Source organism: Hyperolius riggenbachi, chromosome 4 (assembly GCF_040937935.1).
Source record: "Hyperolius riggenbachi isolate aHypRig1 chromosome 4, aHypRig1.pri, whole genome shotgun sequence".
Classification (NCBI taxonomy): domain Eukaryota; kingdom Metazoa; phylum Chordata; class Amphibia; order Anura; family Hyperoliidae; genus Hyperolius; species Hyperolius riggenbachi.
The window spans coordinates 349,505,853-349,522,910 of record NC_090649.1 but is presented as its reverse complement, the minus strand read 5'-3'; the positions used below and the strand labels follow the sequence as shown (position 1 = coordinate 349,522,910).

Genomic DNA, 17,058 nt, shown 5'->3' with positions numbered 1-17,058 from the left:
GGGAGGGGCGCGAACGGATGCTATCCCTAAATCCCTAAATAACATTGCTATCCAGCTTTATGCAGTGCATTAATGCTGCTCTGTCCACACTTAAATCTAGCAGTGGCTGGATAGCAGTGTTGCCAACCATTCACATTATTTTTTACTGACAAAAGTATAAACATTTACTGACAAAGCATAATTTTTACTGACACATACATGGGCGTGGCCATGCAAGAAAACATGGGCGTGGTCATGGGTCGGGCCAAATATACATGACGTTAGCAGTGGCGTAAGTGAGCCAGCCAGGGAAGTTTGAGCGCTACTGTAGTGTTTTCCCAAAAATACACATAATCTAACATTTCACCCAAAATACAGATAATCTGGCAATTTTCACCCCAAATTAACATAATCTGGCAGTATTTCACCCAAAATACACATAATCTGACTGCGTTTCCCTTCAAAAGAGATTTCAGTTAAATGCTGAAAAGGACTGAATGCAACAAATTGTCATTGGGGATAGAATTTTCAGGCTTGGGAGATACATAAAAGATGAAACTATTCTTGCTTATAGGAAACCAGAGACCTTCGTATAGAAAGAATCAATACTTACCCGGGGCTTCCTCCAGCCCCATAAGCAAATTTGAGTCCCTCGCCGCCCTCCCGCGGTCTGCTGTTAAGCCACGATCAGCCCCGGTTACTGGCTCAGTCACGTCAGTAGTTGCCTTCTGCGCATGCATGGGAGGTCTGCACATGCGGGGCTGAACGGCAGAACGCAGGAGGACGGCTAGGGACCCAGACGTGCTTATGGGGCTGGAGGAAGCCCCGGGTAAATATCAAATCTTTCTATACAGAGGTCTCTGGTACACTTTAATGTGGACCTGAACTCATAACCTTTAAAGCAGAGCTATGGAGTCGGAGTTGAAGAATCAGAGCAATTTTGGGTTCTTGGAGTGGGGGTTTACATAAACTGAGTCGTCGGATGATTTTTGTACCCACTCCATAGCCCTGCATGGGCTGTGAAGTCGGAGCAATTTTGGATTCCTAGAATCGGTTGTTTCATAAACTCAGGAGTTGGATGATTTTTGTAGCGACTTGACAGCCTTGCTTGAATGAAAAACATTAATTTGTTACAGCCGCTACAAAGCCTGCAATAAATCTGCAGTGTTTTTGCAGTGACGTATTGTTAACATTCTTAGTCTGTGCTTTCAATTGAGCCTCTCTGCCATGGCAGTCAGGTAACACAGAGGAGAGATCAAATTACAACTTGTGATTAGTCACAGATGAGGGGGAAGTAGACTAGCTAAACTCTCTAAACACATAAAGGGTTACATTTATCTCTGTGACCTGTGCAAGAGTTCAGCTTCATTTTTAACCTCCTTGCCGGTTATCCCGAGCTCAGCTCGGGGTAACCTGCGCAGGAGGATTTCTCTGGCCCCGCTGGGCCGATTTGCATAATTTTTTTTTCTACACGCAGCTAGCACTTTGCTAGCTGCGTGTAGTACGCGATCGCCGCCGATTCGACGATACCCGCCGCGCCGAGCTGCCCTCCCCCCTCCCCGTCCCAGACCCCTGCGCAGCCTGGCCAATCAGTGCCAGGCAGCGCTGAGGGGCGGATCGGGATTCCCTGTGGCGTCCCGACGTCCATGATGTCATCCCGCCCCGTCGCCATGGCGACCGGGGAAGCCCTGCAGGAAATCCCGTTCTCAACGGGATTTCCTGCATACTCTGATCGCTGAAGGCGATCGAAGTGGGTGAGGGGATGCCGCCGCTCAGCGGTTATCATGTTGCGAGCCCTGGGCTCGCTACATGATTTAAAAAAAAAAAAAAAGTGAGGCGCTGCCTCCTTGCCGGATTTTTTAGACCGGCAAGGAGGTTAAAGTGTACCAGAGACAAATGTATTTAAAATATTTATACATCTTCCTCCAGACCCAACCGCACGGATCGCTCCCACGCCGCCGTCCTCAGCCTTCTCCAGCTCTGGGTCCCGTTAGTTTGGCCAGTCTAAACCAGTTCGGTGTGCTCCCTCCAGTGGAAAATAGTACTGCGCCTGCGCAGTACTATTCTCCACCGGTGAGAGATGGAGAGAGCGCACTTCGCTTGCGTCAGACTGGCTGTGTCTGCTGAACTAATAAAAACATTTATTATTGTTTTTATTTTCCCTCCCTCCCCCAGCCAGCCAATCACTGCGAATACACTGCCGTTTCACACGCCTGTCCCCAGTACAGCGCTGCTTTTGGTTGCAGCGCTGTACATCCCTATTAGACGCCGTCTAACAGTCTCCAAGCGGCTATCGCCGCTGGTAGACTGAAGGCGGAGCCAAGTGGAGATGCGCGCGCATTAGCGCGCGCACTCTCCTGCTAGCCCCATAGAAGACTGTTCACACCAATCGGCGTGGAACATTCCTGGGGCTGCCGCCACGTTCACGCCAATTGGCGTGGAGCGGTCGGCAAGAAGTTGACTACATTCGTCTCTGGTACACTTCAAAGGAAACCAGAGATCATTCATACTTACCTTTTTATACAAATCTGGGGCTTCCTCCAGCCCCATGAGCAAGGATCGCTCCCACGCCACCGTCCTCTGCTGCCTCCAACTCTGTTACCGGGTCCCCTAACTTCCTCCAGTCATGGCCAGTCTGACGCAAGTGAAGTGTGCTATTTATGTACAGCAGCCGCTGAAGAGATACATAGAGGGCACACTTCTCTTGCGCAGACAGGCCAAACTAACGGGACCTGCTACCGGAGCTGGAGGCAGTGGAGGATGGCGACGTAGTGTTTTTATTCATTTGAATATTCAATTAATGTCCTATATAAATGTTGTAATCATGTACCAATAAATTTTTGCTTATTCTTGAGTGGTGCTGTTGCATTGGGCTTTCTTTTTCTTTCCCCTATAAAATTGCTGTTTTGGGCCCTAGCACACTCATTTATAATATATATTGCCCAGTGTTGCGGACATTATCTTTCTTGTGGGAGCGATCCTTGCTCATGGGGCTGGAGGAAGCTCCAGGTATGTATAAAACTGTAAGTATGAATGATCTCTGGTACACTTTAAACTTCAGATCCCTCTCATATGTCCTTTACAGCCCAGAACTCCTTTCCGAGCACAAATGATAATCTACATAGAGTACAGTGATGTAATCATCCTGTACAGGCTGTGTGGCAGTTAATGGAAAGTTTGCATTCTAGGGAACCATTGCCACCCAGCCTGAACAGACTGATCACATCACTGTGCTCTATGCAGAACATGAAAAGCCAGGCTTGCACAGTGCCCATTCATGCAGCACATGACCAGGACAGACATCTGAAGCTTCCTGCACTCCTCCAGCAGCCCCTGGAGCACAATAAACAGTTTAACTTTTTTTTTTTTTTAAATCAGTGTCTCCTCACCACTCCTCCCTCTCTGATGGTGATCTCCGTCTCACTACTCGCTGGCTCCTGGAGGCTGGGGAGGCTGCTTGCTACCCCCCCAAGCCAGCACCACTGTCAGAGAACTTGGAGGCTGACACACACAGTCAGTCATTCAAGTGAGCCACTCTGCGAACACATTCCCGGGCTCCTGACTGAGGGCTGAGTGACAGAGGTGGGGGTGGAGTCGGCCAGGGAAAAAGGAGGAGGGGATGTGTGTGACTTAAATGCCTGATGCTGGCTGCCATAGCGAGCCAAGGGCCGGAAGTAAATATCTGCAACAACCTGCCCCCAGCAAGTGCATGAATGTAATGTAATTTTTGCAGATGCAGCCAAAGTGGTTACGGAAATCACGGGCACTGAAATTTAACTGTTTATTTACGGACAAACCGTAGATTTACTGACGGTTGGCAACACTGCTGGATAGCGTACTGCTTAAGGGTCGTGCCTCTGATCAGAGCCGTGCAGAGGGTCCTTAAGTGGGGGGTGCTCAAATTTTAAAAAGGGGCCTCGCCCCCCAAATGCACAAGTGGTGGCGGATCTTCTCCCCTTAACCCCCTTGGCTTGGCCTGTAGTGACATGTGACCTCCACACATTCCCCCGGCTCTACAATTGTCCCAAACCATCTCCCTGAGCCCCTCTGCTTGACACATACATTCAGTCACAAAGGCGCTGGCTGCATTCAATGGTGTGGAGTCAGTCGGACCTGATACCGGTGGCCGCATGTTCCCCCTCCTCATTTCTGTCTCCTTGGCAGCCACGTCTCCGCTATCATGACATTAAGATGGCAACAACATTACATGACACGCATGGTTGCCATGGAGATACCAAGCTTTGAGGAACTTCCTACTTGTTGGCGCCTGTGCTGCCTGGGTCCCTGCATCTGTCGGAGATCAGTGAGTATAAATTACTTACTGCAACCCTCCAGTCCACTCCACACCAAAATGGTGCCCTGGGCAAGATAACACATTTTGCCCTTCCCTGATGGTCACCTGGCTTATTTAGTTATATTTGGCAGGGGCTTGCATCCACCAGGCCCCTAGACTCTCTCCAGGCCATAGACAACTGCCTTGTGGATGATCCAGCTCTGTATGCCAAACAGCACATGCTGCCACTATGCACCTCAAATAAATACAGCACCCACGCTACAAGTTCTGAAGTCATGTCCCCACAGAACAATTTCAGGTATCATGTCCTCTAATTGCAGGATCAGATTATCAAACAAAACGGTCTCATTTCAGAATACTTTTCCACAAACATTTCGGGATATGTAAATATGTTACTGCCTGTTAGGATAGGACTGGAGTGAGTATATCATGACATTGAAGGGCTGACATAGTGAGATGGTACAATAGTTTAGCATTCATAACCCATGCTGGTGATAAGCACAGTGTGTTTGTGAGATCAGATAAGAGAAGTAGAATGGAGGGATGGAAGTAGTAGAGGGTCAGAATTGATGACATGGATTAGCAGATAGATATGAGCGGAATAGAGGCATAGTGAAAAGCACTATTGTATAATAGTGCTGAGTCCTAGGTTTGAACATTGGCCAGGGCAAAATCTGCATGGAGTTTATATCTTCCCCTGGATTTCATTCAGACACATCATCTCCTACAACCCAATCCATACTAATTACTGGTTTCCCCCAAAACAATCCTATAGTAAAAATAGGATTAGAATGTGAGCTCCTCTGAGGCTAGTTTGTGACACGACTACTCACTCTGTAAAGTGCTGCAGAAAATCAGTGCTATATAAATACATAATAATAATAATCATAATAATAATATGGTAGGACATTAGACTATGATAGAGATTAGATTGTGAGCTCCTCTGAGAATAGTCAGTGACATCACTATGATCTGTGTAGTGCTGCAGCAGATGTCAGTACTATGTAAATACATAATAATGTAGTAGGACATTAGAGTATGACTACGGTGGGTTTAGATTGTGAGCTCCTCTGAGGACAGTCAGGGACATGACTATGTACTCTGTAATGTGCTGCAGAGGATGTCAGTGCTATATAAATACATAATAATAATATGGTAGGACATTACACTATGACTATGGAAGGCAAGGATTAGATTGTGAGCTCCTCTGAGGACAGTCAGTGACATGACTATGTACTCTGTAATGTGCTGCAGAAGATGTCAGTGCTATATAAATACATAATAATAATAATAATAATATGGTAGGACATTAGACTATGGCAGGATTAGATTGTGAGCTCCTCTGAGGACAGTCAGTGACATGACTATGTGTTCTGCAATGTGCTGCAGAAGATGTCAGTGCTATATAAATACATAATAATAATATGGTAGGACATAAGACTGTGACTATGGTAGGATTAGAGTGTGAGCTCCTCTGGGGACAGTCAGTGACATGACTATGTACTCTGTAATGTGCTGCAGAAGATGTCAGTGCTATATAAATACATAATAATAATAATACTAATAATACTAATAATAATAATATGGTAGGACATTAGACTATGGCAGGATTAGATTGTGAGCTCCTCTGAGGACAGCCAGTGACATGACTATGTACTCTGTAATGTGCTGCAGAAGATGTCAGTGCTATATAAATACATAATAATAATATGGTAGGACATAAGACTGTGACTATGGTAGGATTATAGTGTGAGCTCCTCTGAGGACAGTCAGTGACAGGACTATGTAGCGCGACGTGGTGAAAAATGGGTGTGAACGTGACGTGGGTGTAGCTAACTGTAATGTAACAATGGGTGTGGACTGGTTGCTACTGGGTGGGGTGGAAGGTTGACACTGGGCACTACTGTGTGCTGCTTGGTAGGAGGGTGGTACTGGGTGCTGCTGGCTTGGAGGATGACACTGGGCACTGCTGGGTGGGAGGATGACACTGGGCGCTACTGTGTGGGAGGGTGACACTGGGCGCTACTGTGCGCTGCTGGCAGGGAGGATGACACTGGGCACTGCTGTGTGCTGCTGGCAGTAAGGGTGACACTGGGCACTGCTGTGTGCTGCTGGGCGAGAGGATGACACTGGGCGCTACTGTGTGCTGCTGGGTGGGAGGGTGACACTAGGCGCTACTGTGTGCTGCTGGGTGGGAGGGTGACACTGGGCACTACTGTGTGCTGCTGGGTGGGTGGATGACACTGGGCGCTACTGTGTGCTGCTGGGTGGGAGGGTGACACTGGGCGCTACTGTGCGCTTCTGGGTGGGAGGATGACACTGGGCGCTACTGTGTGCTGCTGGGTGGGTGGATGACACTGGGCGCTACTGTGCGCTGCTGGGTGGGAGGATGACACTGGGCGCTACTGTGTGCTGCTGGGTGGGAGGGTGACACTGGGTGCTACTGTGTGCTTCTGGGTGGGAGGATGACACTGAGTGGCGCTACTGTGTGCTTCTGGGTGGGAGGATGACACTGGGTGCTACTGTGTGCTTCTGGGTGGGAGGATGACACTGGGCGGCGCTACTGTGTGCTGCTGGGTGGGAGGGTGACACTGGGCGCTACTGTGTGCTGCTGAGTGGGAGGGTGACAATGGGCGCTACTGTGTGCTGCTGGGTAGGTGGATGACACTGGGCGCTACTGTGCGCTGCTGGGTGGGAGGATGACACTGGGTGCTACTGTGCGCTGCTGGGTGGGAGGGTGACTCTGGGCGCTACTGTGCGCTGCTGGGTGGGAGGGTGACACTGGGCGCTACTGTGTGCTGCTGGGTGGGAGGGTGACAATGGGCGCTACTGTGTGCTTCTGAGTGGGAGGATGACACTGGGCGGCGCTACTGTGTGCTGCTTGGTGGAAGGTTGACACTGGGCGCTACTGTGTGCTGCTGGGTGGGAGGGTGACACTGGGCGCTACTGTGTGCTGCTGGGTGGGAGGGTGACACTGGGCGCTACTGTGTGCTGCTGGGTGGGAGGGTGACACTGGGAGCTACTGTGTGCTGCTGGGTGGGAGGGTGACATTGGGCGCTACTGTGTGCTGCTGGGTGGGAGGGTGACACTGGGCGCTACTGTGTGCTGCTGGGTGGGAGGGCGACATTGGGCGCTACTGTGTGCTGCTGGGTGGGGGATGACACTGGGTGCTACTGTGTGCTTCTGGGTGGGAGGATGACACTGGGCGGCGCTACTGTGTGCTGCTGGGTGGAAGGTTGACACTGGGCGCTACTGTGTGCTGCTGGGTGGGAGGGTGACACTGGGTGCTACTGTGTGCTTCTGGGTGGGAGGATGACACTGGGCGCTACTGTGCGCTTCTGGGTGGGAGGGCGACACTGGGTGCTACTGTGCGCTGCTGGGTGGGAGGGTGACACTGGGCGCTGCTGGGTGGGAGGGTGACACTGGGCGCTACTATGCGCTGCTGGGTGGGTGGATGACAGTGGGCGCTACTGTGTGCTGCTGGGTGGGAGGGTGACACTGGGTGCTACAGTGTGTTGCTGGGTGGGAGGGTGACACTGCGTGCTACTGTGTGCTGCTCGGTGGGAGGGTGACACTGGGCGCTACTGTGTGCTGCTGGGTGGGAGGGTGACTCCAGGCACTACTGTGTGCTGCTGGTAGGGAGGGTGACACTGGGTGCTACTATGTGCTGCTGGCAGTGAGGGTGACACTGGGTGCTACTGTGCGCTGCTGGGTGGGAGGATGACACTGGCGCTTCTGTGAGCTGCTGGGTGGATGGGTGACACTGGGTAGTACTGTATGCTGCTGGCAGTGAGGTGAGGGCGACACTGGCTCTTAGCCACCTCCCCCAATCTGTAATCTTCTGCTACTTGGGCTAATGGGTGCTGCGCTCTCCCCCATCCCTCGTGACTTGGCTGCTGTCTTCAGAGATGTCTCGCACATAGACAACAGCAGCGTGCTGGAGCTGAAGAGGGGATAGTGTGTAAATCAGATGGATCAAATAAAATCAATGTCGGCTATCTATCTCAGTGGGGTGGATTATGACATTTTTCTTATGTTTAAAGCTTACAATGGTGGTGCAGTCTGGTTTTGTACGCAAAACCTTCATTTTATTGCAAGGTGTCTTTCATATTTATTACTGAGAAACAAGTTTAACTGATCTAATTTCTGGACAGCTCGTTGTATAGAAGTCTCAAGTCTGCATTGTGCACTAATGAGTTCCATAAGGGAGATCAGTCATGCTTGTTTCTCAGTACATGCACCTCACAATAAAACAAAAGTTTTGTGTGCAACACCAGACTGCATTGCACTAATTTAACACAGCATCAGCATTAATTTTGGCCAAATCTCATTCCACTTCTCGAGCCAGCAGTTTGTGTGTGACATGCAGCCCTGCCTTGCCTGTCAGGGCTCTGCACTATGTCACACACAGGATAAGCAGAGGAATTCTGGGTCATCTGCTCCTGGCTGCTGAGGAGGTATATGATCCCCAGAGCAGATGACACAGTCTCACTAAAAAGCACATTGATTGATACCTGGCTGGCTGGGGGAGAAGACGGGTGTCCTGAACAAATGTATGCAGCTCTCTCTCCTGTTGCTGGCTGCTAATGCCTGGTCTGCACGGGAGACTGGGGGTGGGCTCAGTCAGCCGGCTGCCTCTCTCTCATTGGCTGGGGAGACACCAGCATAAAAAAATGAATGTTACTGATTGGAGGGCTGAAGGGAAAAAGAAGCCTAATGCTTCTCTCTGCTTGGCCCTTATCGCAGCCAGATATTGATTATTATTTTTTTTTTAATAAACTTTTTTATTGAGTTTTTAGACTTTAACAATTCTCCCTCAGGAGTCCAAAATCAAATTAATGAAAAGGCATTACTGAGTCCATAGGACATTTTACATATTCCGGATGTCTGAGGACCCATTTAAGAGAAAAAGCCAAAGTCTGTATTTCCCCCCCCTCCTCCCCGCCTCCCCTCCTGCCTATACCCACCCCTCCCTCCCTCTGTCACCGTCTCTGGTTGTAATATCTATATATGCATAACAATATCTAAATAGATAATTTCTGTGTTCATCTAGCCCAGCTTTTGCCTTAATTTATCTCAGCTATATAATAGAAGGAGAAGTTGCAACTTTAGCTAGTTGTTAGATTTTTAGTTTACCTAGAGTGCCCAGTAAATCTCTCTCAGGGCCCTTTTCCACTAGCGCGTTTGCGCTAGCTGAATCGCAAAACCGCAAACCGCTAGCGATTTTACAATCGCTACGGTTTGCTTTTTAACATAGGAATCGCAGTAGGTCATTTCCACTACCGCGATTCGTTTTTTACTTGATCGCAATCGCGCCGCGGAGCGACTTTTGCCGCGATTTTGCTATGCAGTGCATAGCATAGCAAAATCGCGGCCGCAAACGTCGGGAAAACGGCGGAATTGCGATTCAGCAATCGCTAGCGTTCAGCGCGAACGCTAGCGACTGCTAGTGGAAAAGGGCCCTCAGCATACCATGATGTATATTGAAATGGTTTCATAAAGTCTTGAATTTCCTTTGTAGAAAAAGAGTAAGAAATAAAGTTCTTCCACACTTTAAAGAAGCGTTTAGTCTTTTTTTCCATATTTTGTTGTGTTTCTACTTTGTCTATATGCAACATATGTAGTAGTTCTTGTTTCACATCCCATACAGATGGTATACTGTGATATATCCATTTGTTGTAGATGACTTTACGGGCAGCAATTATGACAATATGTGCTAAAGATGGTATAGACATTGTCCTTTGGCTTTGTCCTGGAGTGTTATAATTGAATAGGCATAGTTGCGGTGACAGTTCTATTGTGTATTTGCACAATTGTGCTATATATTTTTGGGTTTTTCCCCAAAAGCCTTTTATATGTGTGCATTCCCATAAACAGTGAAACATGTTAGCATTTTCTGATAGACATTTAGGGCAATGTGGATGGTAGCCTACTGGTGGATTTTGGTATTTGATATTAAATGCATACTTTGCTCTGTGTATCATTTTCAGATGGGATTCTCTCCATGTCTCATCTATAATTAGAGAACGGAAAATTTTATTTCCTTCTAAAATTTTGTTATTTAGATCAGCATCTTGAATGTCTTTCGCCCACTGGTTAAAGTTGTGTTTAGCTAGTTTTTCTACAGATATATTCTCTATCTTCCTTTGAATATCGGAAAGCGACATCTTTAAAGTCAGTGGATTCAAGAATCTGTCAAAAGAGTTTGGATTCATGGCACCTTCCACCTTGCCCAATATGTTTGATATATAAGATTTAAGTTGTGCATAATACAGGAAGTGAGATCTAGGGATATTATAGAGTGTTCTTAGTTCGGAAAATGTGAACCATTTTTTACTGCGGAAGGACCATATTTGCCCTAATTTTGTTATTCCTCTCTTCTCCCATGCTATAAAGCCCGTGTGAATGATGCTGGGTGGGAAACCTGGGTGCCCCCATAGTGGCATATATTTTGTTAACTGGCAAGGTTGATTATGTAATTTGCATATTTGTTTCCATGTTGCCCATGTGTCTAGTACCATTCTGCTTTGTTTTAGTCTTTTGGGCAATTTTCTGAATGGTGTATGCAGGATTGCCATTAGCGACCAAGGTTCTGTAAAGGCTTTCTCTAGAGTGAAGTTGGAGTAGACACTAGATTGTCTCTCCCAGTCTCTGATGTGTTGGAAGAGGCAAGCTAAGTTATAAGATCTAATATTAGGTAGTCCAAGCCCACCCCAATCCTTTGGTAGTCTCAATTTAGCATATGCAATTCTTACTTTACGATTTTTTCATAAAAATTTATTAAAGGCCTTTTCCAGTAGTTTGATGTCTTTATGTTTTAAAAGTAGCGGTATTGTCTGTAATGGGTATAGGAGTTTTCCAAAACATACCGACCTAATTATAGCAGCTCTGCCCATAAGATTAATCGGTAGGGATTCCCATCTTTCTAGTAGATTCTTAATTCCTTTAATGAGAGGGTTATAATTAAGCTCATATAGTGTATTAGGGTCTCTATTAAGTGTAATTCCCAAGTATTTAACTCTTTGTTTGATTTTTATCTGTGTATTTTTTATGATTTGCGGCAGATTAGAGCAAGATGAGAGGCATAAGAGCTCACTTTTGCTTATATTAATTTTGAATCCACTGTATTAACCAAAGTGTGCGATTATGTCTATTACAAGATCTAGCTCTTCTTGTGGTTTGGCCATGAATAGCAACATGTCATCTGCAAAGATGGCTTGTTTTACCACTTCCTGTCCTATGGGTATCCCTGTGATATGTTGTTGTAAGGTGCATATCATGGGCTCTAAGGCTAGGTTAAATAGTAGGGGGGACAAGGGGCAACCTTGACGTGTTCCCTTCTTTAATTCAAATTTGGTAGACAAAAACCCAGGAATACTAATTTGTGCAGATGGTCCGTCATGAATGGCCCGTATAAGATTACAGAATGATCCCTGAAAGTTCATCTGATGGACTCCTGTGAGCCAATCCCATCTTACATTGTCAAATGCTTTTTCTGCATCTAATAGCAATATCGCATATTGCTTGCTAGTCAATGGATAAGATTTAGAATGATCCATTACTGTAATTACCTTACGCAGGTCCATGACAGCCGATCTATTTTTAATGAAACCAGCTTGTGCGGGACTTATTAGTTTATGCATAAGATCCGCCAACCTATCAGCCATAATCTTTGTCAATATTTTGATATCCTGGTTGATTAGGGATATAGGCCGATATGCTGCCGGATCAGTAAGGTATTTTCCTGGTTTTGGTATTCGTTTTATATGGGCCATTTTATCCGATCTAGGCATGTTTCCATCTAATAGTATTGTATTAAACATTTTTTTGTAATGGAAGAGTTATCTCCTCTCGAAGTATTTTAAAGAATTCTGCTGATAGACCATCGGGTCCTGGAGTTTTATGGTTAGCTAAATTTTTAATAACCTCGACTATTTCTGCCTGAGATACTTCTCTATTTAAGGTAAGCAGGTCTTCTGCAGTGAGACTTGGTAATTTTAGGTCTTTTAACCACCCTGCGTTCTGATTAAATCGCCAGGGTGGCTGCGGGAGGGTTTTTTTTAAATAAAAAAAAAACTATTTCATGCAGCCAACTGAAAGTTGGCTGCATGAAAGCCCACTAGAGGGCGCTCCGGAGGCGATCTTCTGATCGCCTCCGGCGGCAAGAAATAACACGGAAGGCCGCAATGAGTGGCCCTCCATGTTTCGCTTCCCTCGTCGCCATGGCGACGAGCGGAGTGACGTCATGGACGTCAGCCGACGTCCTGACGTCAGCCGCCTCCGATCCAGCCCTTAGCGCTGGCCGGAACTGTTTGTTCCGGCTACGCTGGGCTCGGGCGGCTGGGGGGACCCTCTTTCGCCGCTGCACGCGGCGGATCGCCGCGCTGTAGCGGCGATCAGGCAGCACACGCGGCTGGCAAAGTGCCGGCTGCGTGTGCTGCTTTTTATTTGGTGAAAATCGGCCCAGCAGGGCCTGAGCGGCAGCCTCTGGCGGTGTTGGACGAGCTGAGCTCGTCCAGACCGCTCAGCAGGTTAAAAGTGGTTTAATGTTGGTACTATTAGGTGGGTTATGATCATCATATAGTTCAGCATAAAATTGTTGGAAGCAACCTAATATGCTTTTAGGATCTGTTATTTGTTTACCCTGTTTGTCTTTCAGACTTGTGACTGTAGTGGATTGTCTAGGCCCTTTAATTAGATTACTAAGTAGTTTACCCATTTTGTTCCCAAACCTCCTATATCTGATTTTACTATAATCACCAGCTATGGTTTCTTTATTTTTAAGCCATGTGTCTACTTCTATTTTTTTTTTAACCCATTGAAGCTTTGTTTCAGGATTGGGGTGGGCTTGGAAATGAACCAAGGCAGCTCTAACACTTTTGACCGCCTCTAAGTACTTAATGTTTGCTTTTTTCTTTTTGTGGGCCATGTATGCAATGATTCTTCCCTTTAAGACAGGTTTAGCAGTCTCCCAAAAAAGTTTAGGTTCTGTTGTGTGTTATTTATTGTCTTCCTGGTATTCAAACCACCATTGCTTAAGGAGGGCTGCAAACTGCTCATCCTGATATAATTGTGTGGGGAATCTCCATAAGATGTCTGAGCCGTAGGGCGTTATTTCTTTGAGGTTAAGGAGAATTGGGGAGTGATCCGATATTACCATATCCCCTATTTCAGAGTTTATTCCCTGTGATATTATTATGTCTGATATCAAAAAGCAATCAATTCTTGTCCAGATATCATGTGGGGGGGAGTAAAATGTGAAGCTTCTATCATAAGGGTGCATTAGTCTCCAGACATCCACAAGCTTTGTATCTTGCAGAAAGTTTGCAAGCTGGTCAGACTTCTTTTGATATATATGTGGGATCTTTTTTTTTAATGTTAGATCTATCTTCTTTAGTATTAACTACTGCATTGTAGTCTCCCCCTAATATCCATTTTTGTGATATATCTTGTAAGAGCAGCTTGCCGAACTCCCGCAAGAAAATATTATTATCCTCATTAGGACCATATATATTGAGTATACTAATTCTCTCGTCCCCCAACTGTATTTGTATTTTAACCCATCTTCCCCGCGAGTCTGATTGATGACCCAGCACTTTGCCTTTAAAGCTTTTGTTTATTAGTATCAGAACTCCTGCTTTTTTTCATGTGCTGGTGAGCCATACACTTGGCCTACCCACTGTTTTTTCATATAAGAGAAACCCACTGAATTAAGATGAGTCTCTTGCAGCAAAGCAATATCTGTTTTTAATTTCTTTAAGTGTCGTAAGACCATATTTCTTTTAGTAGGGGACCGTAGTCCTTTTATGTTCCAGCTGCACAGTGTATAGGTCATCCTTCAGGCTCACTGTAAATGTTGTACAGATATATCATGCATCTATAACATTTCGTATGGTTAATTCTCTGAGACGGTGACATCCCTCCCTTCGGCAGGCCCCTTACCCCCCAATTATTTTGTAACGCAATTCTAACATTTTGTGCACAGCATTGGCATTCAGATAATATCTGGAAATTAACTGTCATGTAATTTAACATCATAATATACAACCGTATCATGACTTCACTTCTTCCCCTGGTGTATAACATCATTATTCATTTTGATGAATGCCTGTCCCACAAGGACAGGCACTACAGACAGAACACCTGTAATGTAATTTGGACGGACTGGCTATCCACAGATGGACAGTGGCAACCCCGATGAGAAGGGACCTCAGGGGCTATAGTTCTCCCCAGGGGGTGCTTGAGCATCCAAAGCACCCCTCTCTGCACTTGCCTGCCTCTGATACAGATGATCAGAGTTCAAATCTCAGCTCCTCCTGTTCAGTAAGTCAACACAGCCATTCAGCAAGGAAAGATTACCTAACACTGCTACTGCCTGCCCACTGAGCGCACTCTAGTGGCTGCAACTCTTGTGTTTTGAGTCCACCAGGAAAAAAAGCATGTTATAAATGTTCTGTGTCTTGTCTTGAATCTCAGTGTATTCTTATTCAGAGTCTAACTGTGTTTAGTAAATATATTTCTCCTTTAATATTCTGCAATATGAAGTTTTTGGTTGGCATCTTTCTAGCTGTATTTTTTCTATTAATTAGAGATCTCATTCCGAGTGTGGCAGTGTGGTGGAAGTTTGGAAATAATCCCCTGCAGTAGAGTGGGTCATGTATTTCGCAAGCAACATCCATATACTTTTCCTGGTGGAAGTGGAACAGTATTTGCCAGGTAACAAGAATTTCAGCATATAGTCTGCAGTAAGCATTGTATAATTTTATTTCTGAAGGAAACAAAATTTTTAATAAACTTTTTTACACAGGTTTCTTTGACATTATATCTATCAGTATGTATGTAATTAATGGGGACATTTTCTCGCTATGTAAGACTTTTTCAGAGAATAGTAATAGCAAAAGGTAAGCTTAGTTTATGTGTCAAAGTACCCCTTACTGTTGGGGGAACGAAAAAAAAAAAAGAGCTCATGGGTTCTGTTAAACCCCCACACATAAATGACATAGAAAATGCAATTGCTGCAGTTACTGAAAAAGTTGCAAGCAAAAGCTTATAATATGGATACAAAAAAGGCTTGGGCCCTAGTTGGTGGTGGTGGAGAAGGACAGCTGTTTGGGTACATGCGGGGTGCAGACAGCTGTGTGGGGGCTGAGTCACAAGTTTTCTGGTGTGCAGTAACCCTCCAGGATCAATGCCTCATTCATCTTAATAAAGGGCAGGTAATCCACACTTTAGTGACCTAGATGACTTCTCTTATCAGTGACAATCTCTCCTGCTGTGCTGAAGCTTCTTTCTGACAGGACACTTGAGGCGGGGCAAGCCAAAAGTTTGATGTCAAATTGTGACAGCTCTGGCCCCAGGTCAAGCCTGCACACCCAGTAGTCCAGGGGTCCATCGCTCCTCAGTCAGGGCCGGAGCTACCATAGGAAAAAATGGGCAGAGCCTGTAGGGGCCCCCAAGGTGTCCCTCCCCCTTCTTAACTGTTGCTCCCCAGGGACTCTGCAGAGCCTGTTAAGTTAGGAGGTGATTTGGGGAGGGTCAGCAGCCAGCTCAGGGGCCCAGGAGGGAAATTTGGCTGCAACAAGGGGCCTCTAATGGCACTTTTTGGTCGGGGGTGTCTGATGGGGGGCCCCCAGGCTAATTTTGCCCTAGGGCCCAATTGTTACTTGAACAGGCCCTGCTCAGAGTGTGTTGATATCAGCAGTTAATGCCAGGTAGTCCGCTACCTGTCAGGCGAGATGTTCTCTGAGGGTGGATCCCGAAGGGCTGTGGCGATGTGTTTGACTAAAAATATCTGAATGTCCTACGTAACCAACACATCGGTAAAGCGTCCTGTCCTTGCCGGTGTGGCTGTGGGAGGAGAATTACTGGCACCTATTTTCCTGTTAGATCCCCATCCTGCTGCGACATCACCCTTCAATGCAGTGTGCAGGATTCTTTGCAGGCTGTGTTGCAACTGCTGCATCCTTTCTGACTTCTGGTAAGTTAGTAACATTTCCGCCACTTTGTGCTTATATCGAGGGTCTAGTAGCATTGCCACCCAGTACAGGTCCTTATTCTTTAGCCTGTTCATATGGGGGTCCTTCAGCAGGCAGGACAGCATTAAAGATCCTATTTGGACAAGGTTAGATGCTGAGGTAGCCATCTCCCGTTCCTCGTCCTCACTGATGTCATTTAAGGTCTCCTCCTCCCGCATGCCACGTACAATACCAAGGTTCCTTGAAAGGTGATGACAAACCCCCTGGGACGCCTGCTGTGGTTGGTCTTCCACCTCCACAAAGCCACCTTCCACCTCTGACTCCTCTCTCTGTGTTGCCACAGGTACAGCAGGTGACGATAAGGCTGGTGGTGATGGCGACCACAACTCTTCCTCTTCCTGGTCACGCTGATTTACAGCCTGATCCAACACTCTTTGCAAGGCACACTCTAAAAAGAAAGTGTATGGTATGAGGTAGCTGATGGTGCCTTTGGTGTGACTCACCAGGTTTGTCACCTCCCCAAAAGGACGCATGAATCTGCAGGCATTGTGCATGAGCGTCCAGTAACTTGGCAACAAAAAAAAATCCCCGGCTCCCCGGAGACTGTCCTAGCACCCAGGTCATACAGATACTCATTGATGGCTTATTCTTGTTGGAGCAGGCATTCAAACATCATGAGCGTGGAATTCCAGCGAGTCGTGCTGTCACAAATCAAGCATATCACTGAAGAGGATGGAGAAGAGGAAGTGGCAGCAGGCCTGCCCGCAATTCCTTAGATCATGCTGCACCCCTTTGCTATCGCACCAACCG

General features: G+C 46.6%; 1 protein-coding gene across 1 annotated transcript in view; it reads left to right on the top strand.

Moving 5' to 3' along the window:
• Positions 1-17,058, top strand: part of GALNT2 (polypeptide N-acetylgalactosaminyltransferase 2) — a 1,163,038-nt gene that overhangs the window by 556,084 nt on the left and 589,896 nt on the right. The window contains exon 11 of the mRNA XM_068231909.1: positions 14,863-14,989. Coding sequence (XP_068088010.1) covers positions 14,863-14,989 — 127 coding nt within the window. The remainder of the gene's footprint in view (positions 1-14,862; positions 14,990-17,058) is intronic.